Source organism: Acinonyx jubatus, chromosome E1, assembly GCF_027475565.1.
Source record: "Acinonyx jubatus isolate Ajub_Pintada_27869175 chromosome E1, VMU_Ajub_asm_v1.0, whole genome shotgun sequence".
NCBI lineage: Eukaryota > Metazoa > Chordata > Mammalia > Carnivora > Felidae > Acinonyx > Acinonyx jubatus.
The window spans coordinates 12,288,976-12,310,600 of NC_069397.1; the positions used below are offsets into that span (position 1 = coordinate 12,288,976).

General features: G+C 56.5%; 1 protein-coding gene and 1 long non-coding RNA gene across 5 annotated transcripts; one reads left to right on the top strand and one right to left on the bottom strand.

Annotated features, from left to right (window-relative positions):
• Positions 1–1,484: 1,484 nt before the first annotated feature.
• NATD1 (N-acetyltransferase domain containing 1) lies at positions 1,485–14,439 on the bottom strand. Of its 4 annotated transcripts, XR_008294006.1 has the most exons (4): positions 14,161–14,414; positions 6,539–6,657; positions 5,170–5,416; positions 1,485–4,598 (listed from the first exon to the last, which is right to left on the bottom strand). XR_008294006.1 is itself a non-coding variant. In XM_053211694.1 (3 exons), exons 1-3 carry the CDS (start codon positions 14,264–14,266, stop codon positions 4,482–4,484), a joined length of 342 nt encoding a protein of 113 aa, XP_053067669.1. In that variant the 5' UTR covers positions 14,267–14,439; the 3' UTR covers positions 1,485–4,481. The 4 variants fall into 4 exon arrangements, 3 of the variants coding, with proteins under 3 accessions (XP_053067669.1, XP_053067668.1, XP_014935101.1); XM_053211694.1 differs by lacking the exon at positions 5,170–5,416 and having other exon boundaries at positions 14,161–14,439; XM_053211693.1 differs by lacking the exon at positions 14,161–14,414 and having other exon boundaries at positions 6,539–7,028.
• Positions 14,440–14,547: 108 nt separating this feature from the next.
• LOC113597254 (uncharacterized) lies at positions 14,548–15,519 on the top strand. Its single transcript, XR_003418063.2, has 2 exons — positions 14,548–14,822; positions 14,919–15,519. It is a non-coding gene; the product is annotated as an uncharacterized LOC113597254 (long non-coding RNA).
• Positions 15,520–21,625: the final 6,106 nt, after the last annotated feature.

The following is a 21,625-nucleotide window of genomic DNA, read 5'->3' on the forward strand; positions in this document are numbered from 1 at the left end:
CTGCTGTCCCCAGTCACCGTGATGGGGACCACAGGTGCAGATGCTCTGGTGTGGGCTGGCAGCGGGGGCTGCGCTGGAGTCAGAGGGAGGAAAACCCAGGGCTCGGCTTGAGGCGCAGGTCCCAAACCACAAAGCGTCCGAGGCCAGAAAAGCCCGTCTTTGATATCGTGTAGCTGTCGGCCGGATACAACTGCAAACAGAACCCCAGATAGGATCTCGCTGGTTGTGGTGACAAGTCCGTCGCGTTCACAGCCTCGCCAGACTCTCATGTGCACTTTACGGTGCTGACTTGGAAGGAGCGGGGCCCTGAGAATAGCACAGGGGACACTTGGCTGGACTTGAGCAAATTAGAGAATCCTGAACTGAGGAAGGGACAATGTGAGCGAATGCTTGAACGTCATACCCCAGCTGCACGTGATGTCTTCTCACGCCCGCTGGGCCCCCCGATTAGTGATGCACCTCATAGCTCGGCACGGAACCATCCTCAGCCTTCCAAACGAGCAGAGAAGCTGCCAGAAGAGTTATCTGTGTATTGCCCTCGGTTACCATTTGTCACCTAAAGTAAGATCTCACGACACACAAGTACAGCAGCATAAGGAGGGCAGGAGCTAGGTGTGGATTCTGGTTCCCCTGCTCTCTAGCTATGTGGGCTGCAGCCTAGTGACTCCCCCCTTCTGAGCCTCAGTTTCCTCATCCGTAAAACAGGCCTAAGAACCGGGATCTCACGGCATGGCTGTGACGACGAAGCCGGACGGAAACTCTGAAGGGCCTGGTGATCGTGGTGCCTTCCCGTTTTGTTCGGACTAGCACCGTAATTCCGAGTGAGGACTAGGAGAAAAACTTCCCACTCAAGGGTCCCGCCCTCCCCGGGCAGTGGCGTCGTGGGTAGGGAGCAGGACACACACACGACGGGGCCACACAGTCCTCGAGCACAGTGCCCGGCTTACCCCAGAGGCCCGTACCACTGGACCGGGATTTCCCGACAAGGCTCTTTGGCGGGGAGAGGGCCATGCCTAAGAGCAGTAGCTGACGTGAGGTGACGGGACCTCACAGCCTTTTCCTGGTGACCCCCGTCCAGCTGCCCCGCTGGCCTTGTTGAGAGCACGGCCGTGGCCTCAGGAGGTGGGAGCTGCGGCACGGGAAAGGATGCCAAAGTCCCTGGATCCTGACACCACCGGTGTCTGGCCGGGAGACCTTAGCCAAGCCCTGGTGCCTGTCGCAGCGAGTTCTTACCTGAAAATGGGGGCTTTGCTGCTCATTAAATAAGCGGCTGAACGCCAGGGACCAGGGACAGAACGGAGACCGCCTGCCAGGCCTGCTTTCCCTTCCTTCCTCACACCCCATGGCTCCCGAATCGAATAGGTAGAAGGGGGCCAGGGATCAGACTGCTGCGGGGAAGGCGCAAGATGCTGGGGAACCACCACCCCCCACCCCGGCCTGTGAGCGCCCACGCTGTCGCATCTAGCAGTCCTGGGGCCCGCACGCCACATCACACCTTTTATTGAAATGTATGCCATGCAATCTGTTCAGGAGTTTGAAAAATAACAAAAGGGAGCAGGTCTGGAGACCAGCTTTGGCCCAGACACCACATGGAACAGGTCCTGAGTAGGAAAGGCACATGAGTTACCCCCTATTTTGACTGGGCAAGAAAAACCCACAAAGTGAGACATGGCAGGACAGCGTGGGGCCTTTGGGGGAGATCTGCTGGAAGGGGGGGCCCGGGTGGGATCCCTAAGCGTCCCCCTGCCCCTGCAGGGTGGTGCAAGGACCGGCCCGCGTGACCCGCCTCCTGAGGAAGGGCTCCTGGAACTCCCCGGATGGGTGGGGGTGAGGCTGGAACAGACTGAGTAGCACCGGGGCAGGCCGGTGGAAGTGGGCTGGGGGCTCCAGGGCCCGCGTCTGCTGCAGACCACGGGGTCCCAGCCTCAGAGAGCAGGCTGTTGCTTTGAGACTCTGCTGAAGGCTGAGGGCCCCGTAGTGGGGGCAATGGTCCTTTAAGGCAGCCGGAGTTGAGGAGGCTCCAGGTTGCTCCTGCAGGAACTGGGGACGAGCTGTTCCTGGGCCCAGGGCTGTACACGGCCCCCGAGACCCTGCATTTCTCCTGGTTCAAGTACTAAGTGTTTTGTGTGTACGCTGGCCAGTGTGGCACGTCACCTGCTGTAAGAACACAGGTTCGGGCTGGGACACACTGGGGACTGGGACAGGGCTGCTCCCTCCTGATGCCACCTGGCTCTCTGCTCCTGTAGACCCTGGGGTCCCGTGTGCCACTGCTGCAGGGCACCCTCCCGTGGATGGGCCGGGGGGACCCTGGGGCCAAGTACCCTCCTGGTACCCACATCACCCTGCAGACCAGGGAGGGAAGCAGCACCAGCTTGCTGAGCTACTGAGGAGTTGTTTTCATGACTGAGTCTGTGCTTGACCTTGGGAAGGCATGTGTGGGTGGGGAGTGGGAGGGGACCCCCAACCCCACTGCCTCAGGAGTCAGAGGGAGAAGGCCCAGCTCCTGGACTGGCCCATCTGTCCATTCTTGGGCCTACAGCCTGCTCTTTCCTCAGACCGCACCAGGGATGCGATACCCCCAGCCTCGGAGGGGACTCGGCAGCCGAGCCCACTTCCTGCTGGGTTCTTCCTGCCCGGGGACTCCCAGCCCAGCGGAGGCCTAGGCGATTCTCTGACTCCTCGCGGTAGCCCTTTGCAAACAGAGCTGAGGAGCACGGTGGGAAAGTGAGGGGTGTCCTCAGCCCTCGGGAAATTCTTGGGGGCCAGAGTGGGGTTGGGGGCTGGCACACGGAGTGGGTGGGGGATGCCAAGGGCAGTGCCTCTCTGGGGCTCAGGGACCCCCAGTGGGCAGGCTGTCGGGCCTCTGTGCACCTGCTGATCTAGACGTTCCTGCCACTGGGTGAGGAGGTGTCTGTGCAAATGTCTGAGGTGGCCCCTGAGCTGCTGCGGTGGTAGCGGTGAGCTTGGTGCAGAGACTGGAAGCGAAGAGGTGAGCGGAAAAGGCCGACCGCAGGCCAGTGGATGCCACGGCGAGTCAGAGAAAAGGGAGGGGTCACCTGGCAACCAGTACCCCGAACGCACACACCTCCCCAAACCCTCCCCCAGTCGGAGGCCCGAAGGGGACAGGATACCCCTCCAGATGTGCTGTTAACTGACATCTCAGAGTCCCCCAGAGGGACTCTGACCCCAGGGTCGCCCTCCAGCCCCACAGAGGAGCGGCACGGATTTGACCTTGTGGGAAGTAGGGCACAGGTCAGGACCCCGAGCTCTAACCAGCTCACAAGGCCGGCAGAACAAAGGGTGCTGGTGTGCACCTCCCAGGCCGGGAAAGTTGGTCTGGGAGGAACCCTGGAATTCCAGCCAGGCCACAGAACGTGCCCGGCCACCAGCTTGCCAAGAAAGAGAAAAGCAGCTCTGACATCCAGCGGCCATGAAGGAAATCCCTCTGCAGAAATGTTTCTTCCCATTGGGTGCTGAGGACGGTTCCTTGAGGACAGTTCGCCTCCCTCCCATTCAAGCTCCAAAGGGTCATCTCTGAGAAAGCCCACCCTGCGGGTGGCCAAGGGGCCGGTGAAGGGGGGCTTCCCAGTGCTTGGTTGCTCGGGCCACACCCGGAGCTGGCTCCAGGCAGACGGGGCAAACGGAGGGTGGGGGCGGGCAGCGGGTGGGTGTCGATTTCCTGCAGAGCTGACAGGCCAGGGGGCAAGGAGTGAAGGGAACAGGTACCACGGAGAGAACACCCGGCGCTCCCTCCGCTGACGCACAGCCCTGCACATAGTGTCCTGTGTGTGTGCGCATATGCGTGTGTGTGCGTGCATGTGTGTGCGTGTGCATGTGTGCTCACGTGTGCACCCATTCCGGGCTCTGCACACGAAGGAGGCTCGTCCCTCGCCCTGGCCTGCCCCCCCCCCGGCGCCAGGGCACACGAGCTGGAGGAAGAGAAGGGGCAGTGCTGGTGGCAACCGTGGCTCAGTGCTACGCCCCCGGGAAGTTGGCACACGAGGTTTCTTATTGCACCTCTCCACTCGGGGGGACACCCTCCTCATCTGCAGAAAGGACACCAACGTAGGTGGTGGCAGACGGGGCCCCAAATTGGCCCTACTGCCAATCACAGAGCTGGGAACAGCAGGGGGGAGCCAGACTGGCCACGGGACGCCCTTGAGCACACTCCGGTCCTGGCGGCAGGCCCTCGCAGGCCTGCCCGCAAACGGCCCGGGTGGCCTTCTGAGAAGCCAGCCAGCGTCTGAGGAGGGGGAGCGGCCGGACCCTCGGCTGCCCGGCCTCCCCTTTACCGGGGTAGCTGGACCACTGCCCATCCTCGGCCAGCGGCCTCCAGGGGCCACAGGTGAGTGTCCTTACAAAAATAACTCTGAGTCTGTCCCCCGGGGCGGGGGCGGGTTTCCTGAGAGCACGCGGAGGGCCAGGGCGAAGGCCGTGAGGAGAGGTCTGGCATGGAGGGCTCCCGCCCTGCGGGGCCGGGGTTATGGCTGCAGGCGCTCCAGGTACTGCGGCAGGGGGTTCTCCTTGACGTACTTCTGGATGTACCAGCACGTGAGATGGGCCCGCAGGTCCTCCTCCACTACGAAGTCCAGAGCGGCCTGGCAGGCGGGGTGGAGAGAAAGGCGTTCAGTGCCCGGAGCCCGCACCCCTGCTGCCGCGCTTCCCGGGCCGCTCCCCGACCCCGAGGGCGGGAGCTGGCTGCCGCGGCCGATGCGGCCGATGCTGCGGATGCTCTGCCTGGTCTGCAACGGAAGGTGGGAGGTGCTGCCGCCACCCTCCTCTTCCAGTTGGGGCAACCGAGGCAGAAAGCTTTGGTGTGCTGCCCGAGGCCACACGGCACTGAAGTGAACAGGCCAGGACTGGATCCAGAGGCCCCGCTCAAAACTGCCCTGGGAGGGAGTCTCTACCCAGGCAGCCACGCGGGCACAGCTCTGTGCTCGTGAACGGCATCGGGTGGACACGGAGCAGGAGAACCCCCTCCCCGTGGCCGGTCTGGCCCGTCCCTTCCTTCCCCGCCCCTCTCCACCAGCCACCAGGACACCTGTCACCCAATGCACCTGCCCCGGCTGAGCTCAGGGCCTCTGTGCTCCCAAGGCACCTGCCGCCTACAGCGCCTTTTCCCTCATCTCCACGTGGCCACTCATTTGATGCCTCCTTCTGGAACCTTACCCTCAGGCTGGGTCAGGGGCGCCCCAGGGCCCCCCGCACCCAGCAGAGGTCACGCTTAGTTCTTACAGGGCTCCCAAAGCCAATCGTGGGGGAAGCGATGAGGGTGCCAGTGTGTGGCCTTCATCTGTGGCTGTGGTTGTGTGCACCAACGAGCTCACGAGACGGAGAACGAGGGCCTGTCTGGTGCACGCCCTGCCTCTGGTGCCTGGCAGGATGCTGCACACGGCTGGTGTTTAATAAACGTTTGCTGAAACAAAGTGGAAGACAGCCCGGGTGGGGTTGGCTGGTCTGATGAAGGGGAGCAGCATTTACTGAGCACCTACCAGGGACCCCGTGCTTCCAGGTTGGCCAGCGTGACCCTCCAGCCCCACGTGCCCGAGCAGGCCTTGGTGCGTCTCACCGTCCACACCCCGTCTCAGGACTCACTACCTGAGACCCTCAAGAGACAAGACTCCAGTCTCTGCTCCCGTTTCGCAGAAAAAGAAACCGAAGGCCCAAGAAGGTACCTGTCAGAGGCCACACGGTGAACACTTCGTGCCCTCGGCAGGCACAGCTCAGGGGAGTCCCAGACGGGGCCTCCAGCAGGTCCCATGGCTGGCCGAGGCCGTGAGGGAGGGGTGCACCCTGCTCCACGGCCCACCTCCCCTCTACCCAGGTGGGTAACTCCCGGGGTTTCCTCCTCAGTAACACGGGACAGCCCCCCCACACCAACTCACAGCTTGTCCCACCTAAAGGAAGAAGACAGCCATGTCTGAAATACTCAGCCACAAGCTGCTGGCCCCGGTCAGCAACTAAACCAGGGCAGAGGCTGGAGGAGGAACAGAGGCCCGAGGTCGGGGTGGAGGTTCGAAGGACGGGCGGAGGGAACGTGGGCCTGGAGTGGCCCTCGGGAGAACGAACGGAAGGCCGCTCCGTTCCAGGCTGCAGTTCCCCGCATGAAGCCCAAACGTGCTCTCCAGCCGGCCTGGGGTTTGAGGGGCTTTTGGATGAAGGGGCTGGGGTTGGGGGTTGCGGCACAAGCCAATGTACTCGAACGTTCATTTATCCACTTGTTCAGGAAGGATTTACTGAGCGCCTATGGACTATATGCCGGGTGCTGCGGCCCCAGCCAGTGAGCTCCTGACGCACGGCAGGCATCAGTGGCCAGGAGGCTTAGCTCTACAGAAACCCGGGCCCCAGAGGAGCTGGGGGAAGGCAAAGTGTGCTGCCTGAAGCCTGCATACTCCCAGCTGTAACCTGTTGGCCGGGGCGGGGGGCACCCGTCTACACGTCAGCCAAGACACAGGCCCCGATCAGCCCCCGGGACCATGGTTTAGCTGAACGCGGGGGCGGCTCCCTCTCCCCACCCTTCACCCTCTGCGCCCCCTACCTTGGCGAGGTGCTTGGCAATGCCGCGCCCGCGGTAGGCGTCGGGGACCTCCGTGTGCTGTAGGTCCACGATCCGCTTGCCCACGTACTCATACAGCAGGACGGCCCGGTCGTGACATCCTGCGGACGGAGGGTGGTGAACAGGTGAGGCTGTGACGACTCTCGGGGCCTGACTCAGGCAAGTGGTGGAGGGACGGGCACTTGGAGGCACGCTGCTAGAGTCGGATCCTGAATAATGTCTCTGTGCCTCAGTTTCCTCATCCATAAAGTGGGGATATGAGAAAGCACTCCTCATACGTAGCTTGACGACTAAATGAGGTCGTCTCTACAAAACGCTCTGAGTAGCAACCTCAGCACCAGCCATCCATCTACCCACTCATCCACCTACACAGCCATGTCAGCCATGCAGCCACCCATCTAGTCCCCAGCCGTCCTATTGGTCCATCTGTCCACTCAACCATGTATCCATCCATTCCACTCAACACGTGTTTACTGAGCCCCAGGCACTGTTTCTGATACTGGGACTCACCCACAAGCAAGCCAGACAAAGAGCCCTGCCCTAGTGGAAATGGATAGAAGGGGAGACAGAGGATAAACAAGGAAAACAAGTTAATGTGTAGCGTGGCAGAGGGTGGGGCCGAGGGAGTGTTTGGTAGAGACAGGAAGGAGCAGAGGGAGTCAGCCCTGGGACGTCTGGGGGAACAGTGTTTTGGCGGAGGGAACAGCTGGCGAAAGGCTCTGAAGCAGGAGCGGGTGTGGTGTGTTTGAGGGACAGTGAGGAGGCTCGGGTGGCTGGAGCAGTGTGGGCAAAGCGGGAGAAGGTGAGAATAGGGAGGTGACAGGAGCAGGTCCCGCAGAGCCTCTTAAATCACTGTGAGCTGTGAGCCATAGGAGGGTCGTGGGCAGAGGAGGGGCAAGAGGTGACTCATGACTTCGTGGAATCCGTCCGGCAGCCTCGAGAACAGACCGGGGGCAGGAGCAGGGAGACAGCTGAGGCGGCTGCTGCACTAGTCCAGGTGAGTGATGATGGGGACACAGCCCCGGGTGGGGGCGGGGGCAGTGGGGGTGCGAGAAGGGATCAGAGTCTGAGGGTGTTTTGCAGGTGTAGCCAGCAGGATGTGCCGATGACTCGGACGTGGTAAGTGAGAGAAACCAGAGTTGAGAACAAGAGTTGATAAACAACGGTTTATCGTTTCAGACAGTTGCAAGTGTGCGGAGGAAAAAGTAAAGTGGGTTGGGGGCAAGATGGGGCCATTTAGCCAGGGGGGCAGTCTGGGGAGATCCCTCCAAGAAAACCTCTGAGTCGAGGGGGTGCTTGAGGGAGGGACAGGCAGAGGGTGCAGTCAATGCAAAGGCCCTGAGATTAGAAAACACAAATCACTGCCCCTAAAAGAAAACATGTCAGTGCCAAGTGTCTTTCTCTAATTTTTGTAATGTTTTTAAAATTTTATTTTTGAGATAGAGTGAGCACGAGAGGGTGAAGGGGGGGTGGGGACAGAAGATTCAAAGCAGGCTCCATGCTGACAGCACACAGCCCAATGTGGGGCTCGAAGCCATAAACCGTGAGATCATGACCTGAGCCAAACTTGGACGCTCAACCCACTGAACCACCCAGGCACCCCTATCTTTCTAATTTTTAAAAGCGAATTGTCTCTCATGTGTTTTAACTTTAAAGCATCCCAGGGAATTCGCCCCTAGTGCCGTCTGGGCTCCCCGTCTATGGCGGCTGTGGAAGACGGACAGGCCTAGAGACAGAAATGACCAGACCAGGGTCTTGCAGCAAGTCGGACACTGCACCAGGGCCCGATCCCATGCGGGAGGCTTTCTGTTTCTCCCCAGAGCTCCAGGAGGGAGGCTACAATTCATCTTCCAATTTCCAGATGGGGAAACTGAGCTCCAGAGATCCAAGTACCACAGCGAGTGCCAGGGGAAACTGCCACCCAGGCCTCCGGAGCCTCAGCCCAGTTCTCTTCCTGCCCTCCCCGCCCCCAACATGCCTCCTGCCTCCTGCCGCCGGGCCTTTACCTTGGCAGTTCCTTCTGCCTGGAACGCCCTTTCCCCTTCTCAGCCCCAGTGATGGTGGCCCCAGTTCTGCCTCCTCCCCCCACCTCCGGACCCCCAACATCTCCTCCTTGTGTCCCAACTGTGGCTCTGCCGGCTGAGCTGGGGCCAGGGTCCGGCTGTGGCCTCCACGGCAGCCTGCCCTGGCTGTGTCGCAAGGGACTCGGTTCTCGGCTCCTGCATCTGTTGGAGTTACTCCAGCTCACCCAGTACAGGAGAGCAGAGACCAGGAGGCTATTTTGGGCCCGAGCTGGTCACCAGTCACTGGAGGAGCTGTCTGCCTGCCCTGGCCATTTAATTACCCCAAAACTCACGGAGGGTCTACTATGTGTCAGGCAGGGTTTTGGATGCTATGCATGCAGCAGTGAAGAAAACGGACTGACCCTGCCTTCGTGGAGGAAGACAGAGAAACAAAACCACCGTAATAGAAGACTCGAGGCGAGCAGTTGGACAGCAAAGAAGGAAGGCCTACCATTTTAAACAGAGTATACAGGGAGGCCTCTTTGGAGCAAAGACCTGGAGGAGGCAAACCATCCAAGAGGAGATGCGGGGGCTGAGCTATCCAGGTGGTTAAGAACAGCATGTGCAAAGGCCCTGAGGTGGAACGTTCTGAGATCAGTGGCTGGGGAGGGGGCAAACCCGAATGAAGGAGGGAGAGCAGTAGGAAGGCGCTTTGGGGTCCTGGCTTTCCCAGGCTGGCCTTCAGGGAGATGACAGGCAGCTCACATCTGTGGGGCCCTGCCACGGGCAGCCCCGTGCTCAGCTCTCTCCACACACCAATCCTCTCCACGGTCTTACAAAATGGGTAAGGTTCTTACAGCCCCATTTACAGATGGGGAAACTGAGGCTCCAAGAGGCAGTCACACAGGCTGGCAGCATGTGGGGCTGAGTTCACTTAGGAGAGTTTTCTACCTGAAAGAGGTACAAAAAGGCATCTGGGGCCACCAGGGTGGGTGGGCTACGTGTGAGGGAAAAGCTCTGTACTGAATTCTCCCGGTGGCCAGACCCAGGACTCCAGGCTGGACAGGACCCAGAGACCCCTAGTGAACAGTCTTGGGGAGCCTGGCCCATGGCCTGGCACCTGGGCCTTAGAGAGGCAGCAAAGGTCACCTGGTCCCAACCACCCACACTTGATGCCTGGAGAGCCCCAGAAAACGGCCACCTTCCCGTGGCTCAGGCCAAGATCCTCAGGGCCCTCCGTGCCCTGCTTTCCTCTCAAACTCTGACCTGATCCTTCAGCAGGTCCATGGACATAACCTTCAAAATGTGCCTGGAATCTGGCCAGTGCTCACGTGTCCACAGGCACCCTCTTCCGGCTGCCTTGCTGGTTTCCCTGAGTCCGACCACTGGATCCTTTCTCTCACCTGGTGGGGACCTGGTCCAGCCACACTGGCCTTGTGGCTCCTTACACACACCCAGCTCTTGACCCCAGCCTTTGTTGGACTGTTCTTGCCGCCTGCTTGGGCCCCAGACCCTTATCTGGGCCAGATCCCACGAACTGCCAAGAACTCCAAGCCTCACTAGCAAGGGGGTCAGTGCTCGCCATTGGGGGGCCACAGGAACAAGCCCAGGGCAGAGTGGGGCCCTGAGTTCCGGTCCCAGCTTTGCCAGGGGACCTCAGGCCAATCCTGAGACCTCTGTGTCCAAGACCTTACCTCTCCTGCTTGGGACAATCAGTACCACCCTCCTGGACCGCAGAATCACATCGAGATCATGAACTGTAACTAATTCTGAAGAAAGTTACAGCTGTTCCGCTAATGGGGCCCTGCCCTGGGTGTCTCCACTCTGGCACCCTCCATCTGGCCCCACTGAGGACCGAGGTCCCCGGGAAGCCATCAGGGGAAGTGGTCACCGAGAAATTCTTTTCCCTGGCAGGCCGGAAGGAGGAGCCGGGATTCAGGGTTGGAGATGTGGGACTTTTGGAGAGAGCCACCAACCCTGCTGTGCCAGAACGGGCCCTGAGTCGGGGGCGGGTGGATCCAAACACCCATTGTACAGGTCAGGAAACTGAAGCAGAGGCAAAGCCGGAACCCGGGCCCTCTGCTCCCTCTGGGAGCCTAAGTAGCAGACTTAGGACAAGTGGGTGCCAGAGCAGGGGGGCAGGCCCAAGAAGCACCTGACTGGCTTTTCTGGGCATCTGCACATATAGAGGCTGGTTTGGGGAGGGGCTACACATCAGTGGCTCGAGGCGGGTTAGACATCGGGGCTGTGACCCAGAGAAGTGCGAGGGGCAGAACCCAGCACAGCCAGGAGGCACATGAGGCCAGAGCCTGCGGGTCCCCCAGGCGAGTCTGTCCACACACTGGGTTAGTCCTCTTGCCAGTGCAGGCATCCTCTCCGTCCTCCCTGCTCTAGGTACCTGCCAACTCTCTGGAGACTGAGTCTTCCCATCTGCAAAATGGGGGTCAGAGAGGATGTGGAAAGCACCAGGATTCTAGGACCCCCCAGATGACCCTCCTACTTGCAGCATGTGGGAAACTCGGCCCTGGCTGGGAGGGGAGAGGAGAGGTCAAGGAAGGGACCTGCCAGGGATAGGGGCTCAATTCTGGCTTAGATGCCTACTGGCTGTGTGCCCTTGTTTCCTGGGAAATGGGGATGCGCAAGCTAGTGTTTCAGAACTTGGATGTGGGGGACAAGCCTGAGCTCCGGCATCATCTCATGCTCTACCCACGCGTCCTTCTTCGTCTCTTCAGGACCCGGCCATTTCTCCCCAGCCCTCCTCACAATGTCCGGACTAGTGCAGTAGCTACCTCCCTGCTCCTATCTTGCCCCACACAGTCTGGTCCCCTGGGAGCAGCTGGAAGGAGCCCAGAACATCCTGTCTAGCCTCCTCCGCTCAGGACCTTCCCAGGCACCCACCTCACTCAGAGTCAAAGCCAAGTCCTCAGTGGCTTCTGTGGCCCTGGTACCCCCCCACCCCATGACCTCTTCATCTTATCTGCTGCGATCCCCGAATCTTCCTTTCTCCATACTCCACTCCCTATTTCTCTGGATACACACCAGGCAACGCAGGGCCCCTGTTCTTGCTGCTTCTTCCACTCAGAACCCCCTTCCCTGCCTCCTTTATGTCTTTACTTAAATGGCACCTTCCCAGAGTGGCCCTTCTGGACATCTGATTCTAAACAGCAGCCCTTTCCCAACACACCTTCCCGCTGCCCTGCTTTATTCCTCACCAGGCCCTTGGTTTCTAGGACACTTTAAACTTTCTTTACTGTTCACTACCCCTTTAGACTGTCAGCCCCACGAGGACTCAGCACCTAGAATGATGCTCGGCACCCGGTAGGTGCTCAATAAGGACTTGTGGAAGGAGTCCCAATTCTTCCCTTCCCAGGTACAAGACCTCGAGCAAGTCGGTCGCTTCCCTGTATCTCAGCATCCTCATCCGCAAAACGGGAAGAGCAGTGTCCCCTCCCCCCGCCCCTCACATGCCCAGGGCCTTCGTGGAACGCGAGGACTTGAATGCAGCTGCTCAGTCTCTTCCCTCACCCAGAACCAGAGCTTGCTGGAAGCTTATCAGCACAGCTCTGCCAGGGGGGATGGCCCCAGAGCCTGCACCAGGAGCCCTGGGGCTGCCCTGGCTGTCCGCCTAGGCATTCACGTCTCTCAAGGGGCACAAGGAGCCAGCCTCCAGGGCTTGCTCTGCGGTTCGGGAGCCGCCATGACAGGCTGTTTCCCCTCGGCAGCCGAGGCAGGACTGGGCCCAGAGAGAGATGATCTCCATCCCCTCCCCATATACACACCCAGACCCCACCTTGCAGGCTGGAGAGAAGCTGGCCACCTCCCACTCCTCCCGGGGCTTGGCTGGGGAGCCCAGGCCATTTTATACTTAGCCATCTGGGGAAGGGAAGGAGGCAAGTTTAGAAATAAAGCCAGGCCCACATCCAGCCTTGACCACAGCCAATTCTAGAGGGGTGTCCTTCGGCTGTACTGATTTGCAAAAAAAAGGAAAACCCCAAATGTTCCCTTTTTCTTCTGTCTCTATGAATGTATAGAGGAGCCTCTTTAGCCCCCAAGGGAACCAGAGGCCTCTCTGGAACCTCAGAAAAGAGGATCTGAAAAACCCCAAGGACCCTCCACACAGGAATGGCCAGCCCTGAGTGTCATGGCCAGCTAGGCCACAGCGAGCACCATGGCGGTGGAAGGCCTTAGGTCCACAAGGAAAGAACGCTGCATAGGGTCAGCTGGGTTTGAGCTCTGGCGCTTGGTAATGCGGGGCAAATCACTGTCCCTGTGGTTCAAACCTCAGTTTACTCATCCATAACGTGGAGGTGATAGTGCCCACACCACCAGGATGTGGTAGGGCCTGAGAAATGTCCAGGCCCCAGCCCCAGCCCCAGCCTTTCCTGACTGCTTCCAAGTGCAGGCTGGACAAGCCCATTCCAGGAGTCACACCAGGTAGGATTCTATCCCAGCTCTGCCCTAACTTACTGCCTGACCTCAGGCAAGCCTTTCCCTTTTCTGATCCCCTGCCTTCCTTTCTCAGAAATGGGCACAATGGCCCCTAAGGGCCCTTCCGGCTTGGACACTGCCTCCAGGGGCCCAGCTGGGAGGGAAGAAAAAGTTATTAATGCGGTGCACAAGGAGTTCATGGTCCTGGATTTTATAATTCTTTTTTCAATCCCCCAGACCTCTTAGCCGGGAGGGAGTATGGGTTAGTAAGTGGTGGAAACTTTCTTTACAGGAAATGAAGACTCGACTTTACTTTCTGGTTTTAAAAACAGTGATCAGTCCACGCTGATCAGCACTTGCTCTATGCTGCCGGCGCTATTCTAAGCCTTCTTCACTCTCATTATTGTATTTCATCCCTACAACCAGCGGAGAGGAGTGCACTGGTGGTATTACCATTGCAAAGATGGAACTGGGGCACACAGATGAGGCAACTTGGCCAAAGCCTGAGAGCCAATGGGGCTGACGGTGACACCTTCCCCTCCATCATCCCCGCCGCCGGGCAGACACTTCACTCTCTCCCTCCGCCCTAGGTCTGCTCAGAAGATTCTCCCAACTCTGTCGGTGCAGGAAAGCTAAAGTCCGGGGGGCGGCAAGAAGCCATTTAGCACCCAGGGAAAGGGGAGACGTCCCCATTGACCCACACTCCAGGACCACTGACGGCAGCCCTCAGGGGGTGTCCAACACCGGAAAACAGCCGCGCTCGAGCAGGTGAGGGTCCCGAGTAGCTGAAGCAGGGTGCCGGCCGCAGAACACCCGAGCTGGCCCTACTTCTACCTTTGCCTTCCCGGTGGGGGGGGGGGGGGGGAGTCCCCTGCCCGCCTGCCCCGGGGCGCTCCGCGTGGGCGCGCCTCTCCCGGGCAGCCCGCTCCTCCCCAGCCCGCGAGTCGGCCGCGCCCCCACCAAGCCCGCGAGCGCAGCCCCCGGCCTGATCCCGGGGCGCCGGGCGGAGCAGCACCCGAGCGGCGGCCGCCGCCGGAGGCCACCCCGCGGCGCGCGCTCGCGACGCCCCTCCCGGGCCGCGGGCCGGGGGCGCGCGCCCCAGCTAGGGGGCGGCCTCGGCGGGCCCCGCTTGCTCGCAGACAAAAGGCGGGGGCGGGCCGGACGCCGCGTTACCGTTGAGCCGGACGGTGAACTGGCGGCGCCGGCGGTCGTGCTCCACGCGGATGGGGCAGCCCTGCTCCAGCGCGCCCAGCGGCGCGGCGGCCGCCGAGTGCGCCATCTGCGCGCCGGGCAGCGGCCGCTGGGACCCGCGGCCCGCGCCTGCTCGGCAGGGCCGGGCGCGCGGAGCGGTGCGCGGGCCCGCGGCGGCGGCGGCGGCGGCGGCGGCTGCGGCGGGGACGGAGACTCGGGACGGCCGGCAGCCCGCAGCCGGGAGACCGCAGGCGGCGGCGCAGAAACTGACACTCGGCGGCGGCCGCGGCGGCGGCAGCAACAAAAAAAAGGAGGGGGGCCAGGAAATCAGCTGTGAGGTCACGTGCGGCGCGCAGCCAGTGGGCGCGCGACCTTTTTGTTTTGATACATTCCATTCGACTCTTAAAGGGGCCGTGCGCCTCGCTGGCAGCGTTCCACTCGCCGCCGCAAACAAAACAACGCGCTCCCCGTCTGCACCAGGACCCCTTTCCCCTCTTGCGTTTGACCCGCAAGCAACTTTGGGCCCCCCACACGGACCCCTTCTCAAAAAGATGTAACCACCCGTGGGGAATCTAATCGTCCTCTCGAAGCCACCATTTATTAAGCACTTGCTGTGTGCACAGCGTGTGCATAGCAAAGCCCTGGTAAGCTACAGGGAGCGCTCAGTAACGACTCCCTGCACTCAGTGAAAATTCTCATCACAAGCCTGAAAAATAGGTATGCTTGACTCTATTTTACAGATGAGGAAATAGAGGCCCGAGGCACTGAAAGACCTGAGGTCACACAGCTGGGACCTTGGGAGGCTTGGTGCTTCGTATCCGACCCTTATGCAGGTATGGCTGGTGGGGAGGGACAATCCTGAGAAGACTCGTTTGGGATAGGGGTGAAATACCGCCTTACCCCAAAAGAGACAGAAGTGTAAGAAGCCGTGGAGATCTCTGGATCCACTCCGCAGTTGGGGAAACTGAGTCCCAGAAGAGGGGCAGGGACTCACAAGACTGTGGGGGTGGCGGCAAACTTCTTTTCCGAAAGGGGGACTTGACCAGCCTTCCTCCGACCCTCATCGTGTTCACACTTGAAGCTGTGCTCCCTCCCACCCACTGCTGTTTATGAATCACATGAACTACAGGTTACCCTTTACTAGTTTGTTAATTAAGGTGCAAGCTTGAAGGTCACTGCCACATGACCACTACCCAAATCACGGCAGAGAACACTTATGGTTCCTTCACAGCTCTTCCAATCAGTGGCCCACGCTTTCAAGTAAGGACTGTCCTTGACTTCTAGAATCATTAGCTAATTTGATTTTTCTGGAATTTCACGTAAACAGAATCATAGTGTGCACTTTTTAGTGTCTAATGTCTTTTGTTCAACATTATCTGTGAGATTCATCTATGTTATCTTGTCATCACTGAATGGTATTCCATTGTGGGCACATACTGTAATTTATTTATCTGCTCTCGGGTTGCTTTCGGGTTTTGACCATTACGAATAAATCTTGAACACCTCTTTTGAACACATTCTTGAACACCTCTGTCAGTGTCTGTATTGTAGCACTCCTGCTGGGTCTTTACCAAGAATGCTGTTCTTATGGAAGGTGTAAGAGAAATTGCCTTTTATGTGACCAAATTATGAGACACTGTCAGACCTTTTTCCAAAATGGCCATACTACTTTATGCTCCTAATAGTAATTTTGAGAGTTCCATTTGGTGTTGGCATCTTTTAACTTTAGCCATTCTGATGAGTGACTGTCAAGTGGTCTTTCAGTGGCTTTAAGTTGCATTTGCCCGATGACTGATGATGTTGAGTCTTTTTCGAAAGACTCTTAGCCATTTGGATATCCAATTTTGTGAAGAGCCTGTTTAAGGATTTTGCCCGTTCACTTTTCTTCTTTTTGATTTATTGGAGACTTTTCTTTTTATAGCTTGGTTGTAAGTCCTTTGTCAGATGTATTTATTGAGAATATCCTAGCAGGATTTTTTTTTTTTTTTAAACAAGTGTACATTGTATCATGGAGTTTGGAAACAAAAACAAGGCTGAGGAGTGAGTCATTATGTACAAGGAGACAGAAAGAGATTCTGGGGTCAGACGGGGCCTTGACCTCAGCTGAGTCAGGGTTGACTGTAATCCTGTGCAAGCAAGATGTGACCTTTATATGTCTCAGGTGACTTCTTTGTCTCCAAAGCACTTGCTTCTGGAAATTCCATGAACAGGCCATGCTGTTTCCCATCTGGGCCTTTGCTTGTGCTATTAGTCAAATATCACCTACTCCAGGAAGCCCTCACTGATGCTTCCCAACCAGCCTCAGTCCAGGGGAGATTCCTCTCTGAATAAGTCCCTGGCACACCAAGTCCCAGTGCACACCAAGCCTAGCAGAAGAGCCCAAGATCCTCCCTGGTTTTTTTTTTGTTTTTTTTTTTTTGAATTTTTTTAATGTTTATTTTTGAAAGAGAGTATGAGTCGGGGAGGGGCAGGAGACAGAGAGAGGGGATCCGAAATGGGCTCTGTGAGTGCAGAGCCCAACTCAGGGCTCGAACTCATAAACCATGAGATCATGACCTGAGCTGAAATCAAGAGTCTACCGCTCAACTGACTGAGCCACTCAGGCGCTCCCCCAACCCCACCCCCCCCCCCCCGCCCCAACCTGTTTTAGATTCCTTTCTTTTTCTCCTACTTTTTAATGTAGTAGCTTGCTGGGGTGTTTAAAACGTGCAGAAATCATTTGTGAAACAAGGCAGCAGATCAATAAAAGATAAAGTGAGTAATTAATATATACCAGGTTGAATGGATTTGCTTTATCTTTTGACCCCAGAGCATGCTGGCCACGAAGGAGAACTTGCGGATGGGTTGCTGAATGAATGTGTGACTCCAGAAGTTAGAAAGCAAAGCCGGGTCCCAATAGTCTTGGGGTCGGTGAGCCCTGACTGCTTAAAGCCCCTATGACTGGGGGCTGGTGGGGCCACATGGAGACCCGGTCCTATGTATAAGGATGTCATTTATTCAGTCATTTCATTACTTCATTTAGCAAACATGTATTGAGTACCGACTGTGCGCCAAGCACTATTCTAAGGGGACACACAAAACAGGCCAAACTCCCTGCCCTCCAGGAGCTTACATTCTAGGAGAGGGAAAGACAATATGCAAAGAAAGAAAGAAATACTTGTTCCATCTCCTGGGGACGAATGTCCCAGAGATTCTGCCAGGTGGGATGTGGGCCATGTTATTGGGGGAAGTTTCAGACAAGGTTGCCAGGACCCACCTCAACTGACTTGAGGTCTTTTAATGAAAGATTTGAAGGAGATAAGAAAGTGAGTCAGGAGATGTTGCAAGGGGAAAAGCAATCCAGGCAGAGACAACAGCCAGTGCAAAGGCCCTGAAGTATGTTTAAAGAACCCACTGAGGCCAGTGGGGCTGGAGCATAGGGAGCCAGGGGAGAGGGGTGATGCTGAGGGGCCTGAGGGATAGATTGAGGGTCCTTGCTGGCCACAGTGAAGACTTTGGCCTTTACTCTGAGCCAGGAGAGAGCTATGGGAAGGTTTTGAGCAGATGAGAGATACAATCTTAAGGTTTTTGTTTTTCTTTTTAATATTGGAAAATTTCAAACATACAGTATATATAAATACATTGAATAGTAAGATGAGGCCCGATGTACCCATCATGGTTGAGGTTTTTGTTTGTGGGAGTTTTTTTAATTAAAAAAAAATTTTTTTTTTAATTAAAAATTAAAAAAACTTAAAAACATTTTTTTTAATTAAAAAAAATTCAGGTAGTATTTACATACAATAAAAATGACCCTTTTCAGGGTATAGTTTTTTTTGTTTAAGTTTATTTATTTTGAGAGAGAGTGAAAGTGGGGGAGGGGCAGAGAGAGAGAGAATCCCAAGCAGGCTCCGCACTGCCAGCACAGAGCCTGTTGCGGGGCTCGAACTCACAAACTGTAAGATCACGACCTGAGCCAAAGTCAGACTTTAACCAACTGAGCCACCCAGGCGCCCCTCAGCGTATGGTTTTGACAAATGTATACCCTCATGTAGCAAAACTCCCAAACAAGTTATAAAAGTTTTACCATTCCCTCAAATCCCCTGAACCCCTTAAAAAATTTTTTTTTTAATGTTTATTTATTTTTGAGAGAGAGCACAAGCAGGGGAGGGACAGGGAGAGAGGAAGACACAGAATCTGAAACAGGCTCCAGGCTCTGAGCCCTTAGCACAGAGCCCGATGCGGGGCTTGAATGCACAAACTGCGAGATCATGACCCAAGCTGAAGTCGGATGCCCAACTGACTGAGCCACACACGCGCCCCTCCCCTGAACCCCTTTAACCACTCCCCCACCCCACCTCTGATTTGTTTTCTGTCCCCATCGTTTTACCTCTTCCAGCATATCCTATAAATGGAATCACGCGTAGCACATAGCCACCTATGTCGGCCTCCTTCAGTCAGCATGATGTCTTTGTGATGCGTCCAGGGTGCTGTGCCTGACAGCAGCCTGTTCCTTTCCGTGGTTCCATAGCATTCCATGGCACTGTATAATGACCTCCATTGTGAGGATCCCTCTGCCTCCTTCGTGGGGGATGGACCATGGGAAGGGAAGCAGAGAAGCAGGGGACCCCTGCAGCAGTCCAAACAAACAGCGACAACGGTGGCCAATGCCCGTTGTCCTCAGCTCTGTGGTTCTCACAGAAATGCTGAGTTGAAGGTAGCTCATGGGTGCGGCACCCACACTGCCCACCCACCCCCCCCCCCGGCCTCCCCTGGGACAGGCGGACTGAAGCCTCATGAGAAGGAGGCTCCTTGGAGAGTAAAGTGACGGATTTAGAATTTGAGCCTGTTAGTCTCCAGACCTGTGCTCTTAGCCTCTCTAGCTCTATACCCCTGGGCCTCAGTTTCCTCATCTGTGAAATAGTTAAGGGGTGTGAATAACCTCACCAAGTGTCCAACTTCCTGAGGTTGGAGGCTGAGACCCAAACAGGCTTGGATTGTCCATCCTGGCTCTGCTATGAGACCCAGGTCAGTCACCGGCCTTCTCTGGGCCTTACCTCCCCGCCCCCCGCCCCCCCCCCCCCCCCAGTACCTCAGCTCCACCAAGACTGCATGGAATGAGTGTGGGTAGGATGTCAGGGGATGCCTGCCCTGGTCACCAGCCCAACATTCTTCCCGGCCAGCCCTCATCCCCTTACCTCATCTGGATTCCAGCCACCCCCAGGTCCCTGGACAGAGCCTTCACTTTTCCTTTTTTATTTATTTTTTATTTTTTTAATGTTTATTCATTTTTGAGAGAGAGAGAAAGCGAGAGAGAGAGCAGGGGAGGGGCAGAGAGAGAGGGAGACACAGAGTCCGAAGCAAGCTCCAGGACCTGAGCTGTCAGCACAGAGCCTGATGCGGGGCTTGAACTCATGAATCATGAGATCATGACGTGAGCTGAAGTCGGACGCTTAACCGACTGAGCCACCCAGACGCCCCTTTACTTTTCCTCTTAATGCCTTTACTGGTCTTCTTTCCTGATTAGATGCACAAGGGGTGCTCATTTAGAAATTTCAGAAGAGACACAAAAATATCAACACGATAAAAGTCCCTCACGAACCTACCTCCAAAGCCCACCACGGGTCACGGTTCGGCCGCATGTCCTTCTAGACATCCTGCTCTTGTAGCCATTCATTCATTCACTCATTCACTTATTCGCTTGCTCATTCAGTGTTTATGGAGCCACTGTTTATAGAGCCACTCTGGATTCTGAGAACATCACAACGAATAAATAAGGTGGACAAAACCCCTGCTCTCATGGAGGTCTGTACACAGAGTGTTTTTTCCAACAAAAGTGTACTCAAATCAGGGGCACCTGGGTGGCTCAGGTCACGATCTCACGGTTCGTGAGTTCAAGCCCCACACCTGCTGCCAGCACAGAGCCCTCTTCAGATCCTCTGTCCTCTCTCTGCCCCTCTCCAACCTGCGCTCTCCCCCCAAAATAAAGAAATATTTTAAAAATGTAATCAAATCATATTCGCTATTTCGTACTGTTTCTTTTTTTCCTTTTAACAATACACTGTGAGCATTTTTCTTTGTTAATATATGGAAGCCACACAGCATTCTTTAAGAATTGTTTAAAATTTATTTTTGAGAGACAGAGAGAGAGAGAGAGAGCATGAGTGGGGCGGGGGGGAGGCAGAGAGAGAGAATTCTAAGCAGGCTGTCTACACCGTCTACTGTGTCGGGCCGACGCGGGGTTCGAACTCGCAAACCGTGAGACCATGACCTGAGCTAACTGACTAAGCCAGCCTGGAACCCCTCTTGGAGAACAGTTTTAAAGTTAATTTTTGCCTAGGTAATAAGTTCACATGTTTCAAAAACCGAGGCAGAATAAATGCGGGTAACTGAGAACAACCTACCTCATGACCACGTCTTCCGTGTCCTCAGTTCCCCACCACACACAGGGAAGCGGGTTTTCTTCTTTCTTATGCATTTTGCAGACTTTTCCACATGCTAGGTAAATACACGTGTATATCCCCCCATGCCTTTTTTTACAGTAAGCTCCACGTCCGGTGTGGAGTCTCGAATCCGTGACCCTGAGATCAAGACCTGAGCTGAGGTCGAGAGTCAGGCTTACCCGACTGAGCCACTCGGGTGCCACTCTCTCTTCCCATTTTGACCCCCCAGTTAGCAGGTAGCTGCTAAGTGTGCTGTGTCACTTACCAGTATGTCCCAGAGATCCTGCTGTATGAGCACATCGAGGGTACCCTCACGCTACAGCTGCATCATTTTCCATTGATGAATATCATGATGTCATTAACAGATGACGAGACCCTAACCATCCTCCTAGACACAGTCCTTTATTGATGGCTATTTGGGTCATGTCTAAATATAACATCTTTGTCTCAGCTGCTGATTCTTCCATTTTATGGATACCGTAATTAACCAGTTCCTTGTTGTGGGGCGTTTAGGTCAACTTCCAATGTTTCGCTGCCTGGAGATGAATGTTTGCACAGATGTTGTCGCCTACCTTTGCAATTGCCTTCTCAAAAAGCCTTCTGCTACCAACAGCGTCTCTCGAGAGCTCCTTCTCTGCCAGGCGCCGTGCTGAGTGCTGTGCTGCATGTGGGTGATCCCATTAAATCCTCACGCTCTCCCTGGGTGTGAAGCAGGGATCATCCAGATGAGGGGACGGGACTTTGGAGAGACTGAGCACCGTTCATAGTGTCCCCAGCGGTAAGGTAGTGCGCTGGGATTTGAACCCAGGTGAGGCTGAGTCCCGAGTCCGGTATCCCAAGCAGGGGACAAGCCACCAGGTGGACCTGACAGATGGGACCTTCCCAAGGGCAAGGATGGCTCCCTCCTGAGAAGACCCAGTCTCTCAGAGATCATCTGGAGGAGATTGAGCGGGAAGAGCTGTATCTGCAGAGTCTAGGCAGGTTGGACGATGGAGGGAGACAGGTTGGGTGTCAGACAAAAGGGAGCG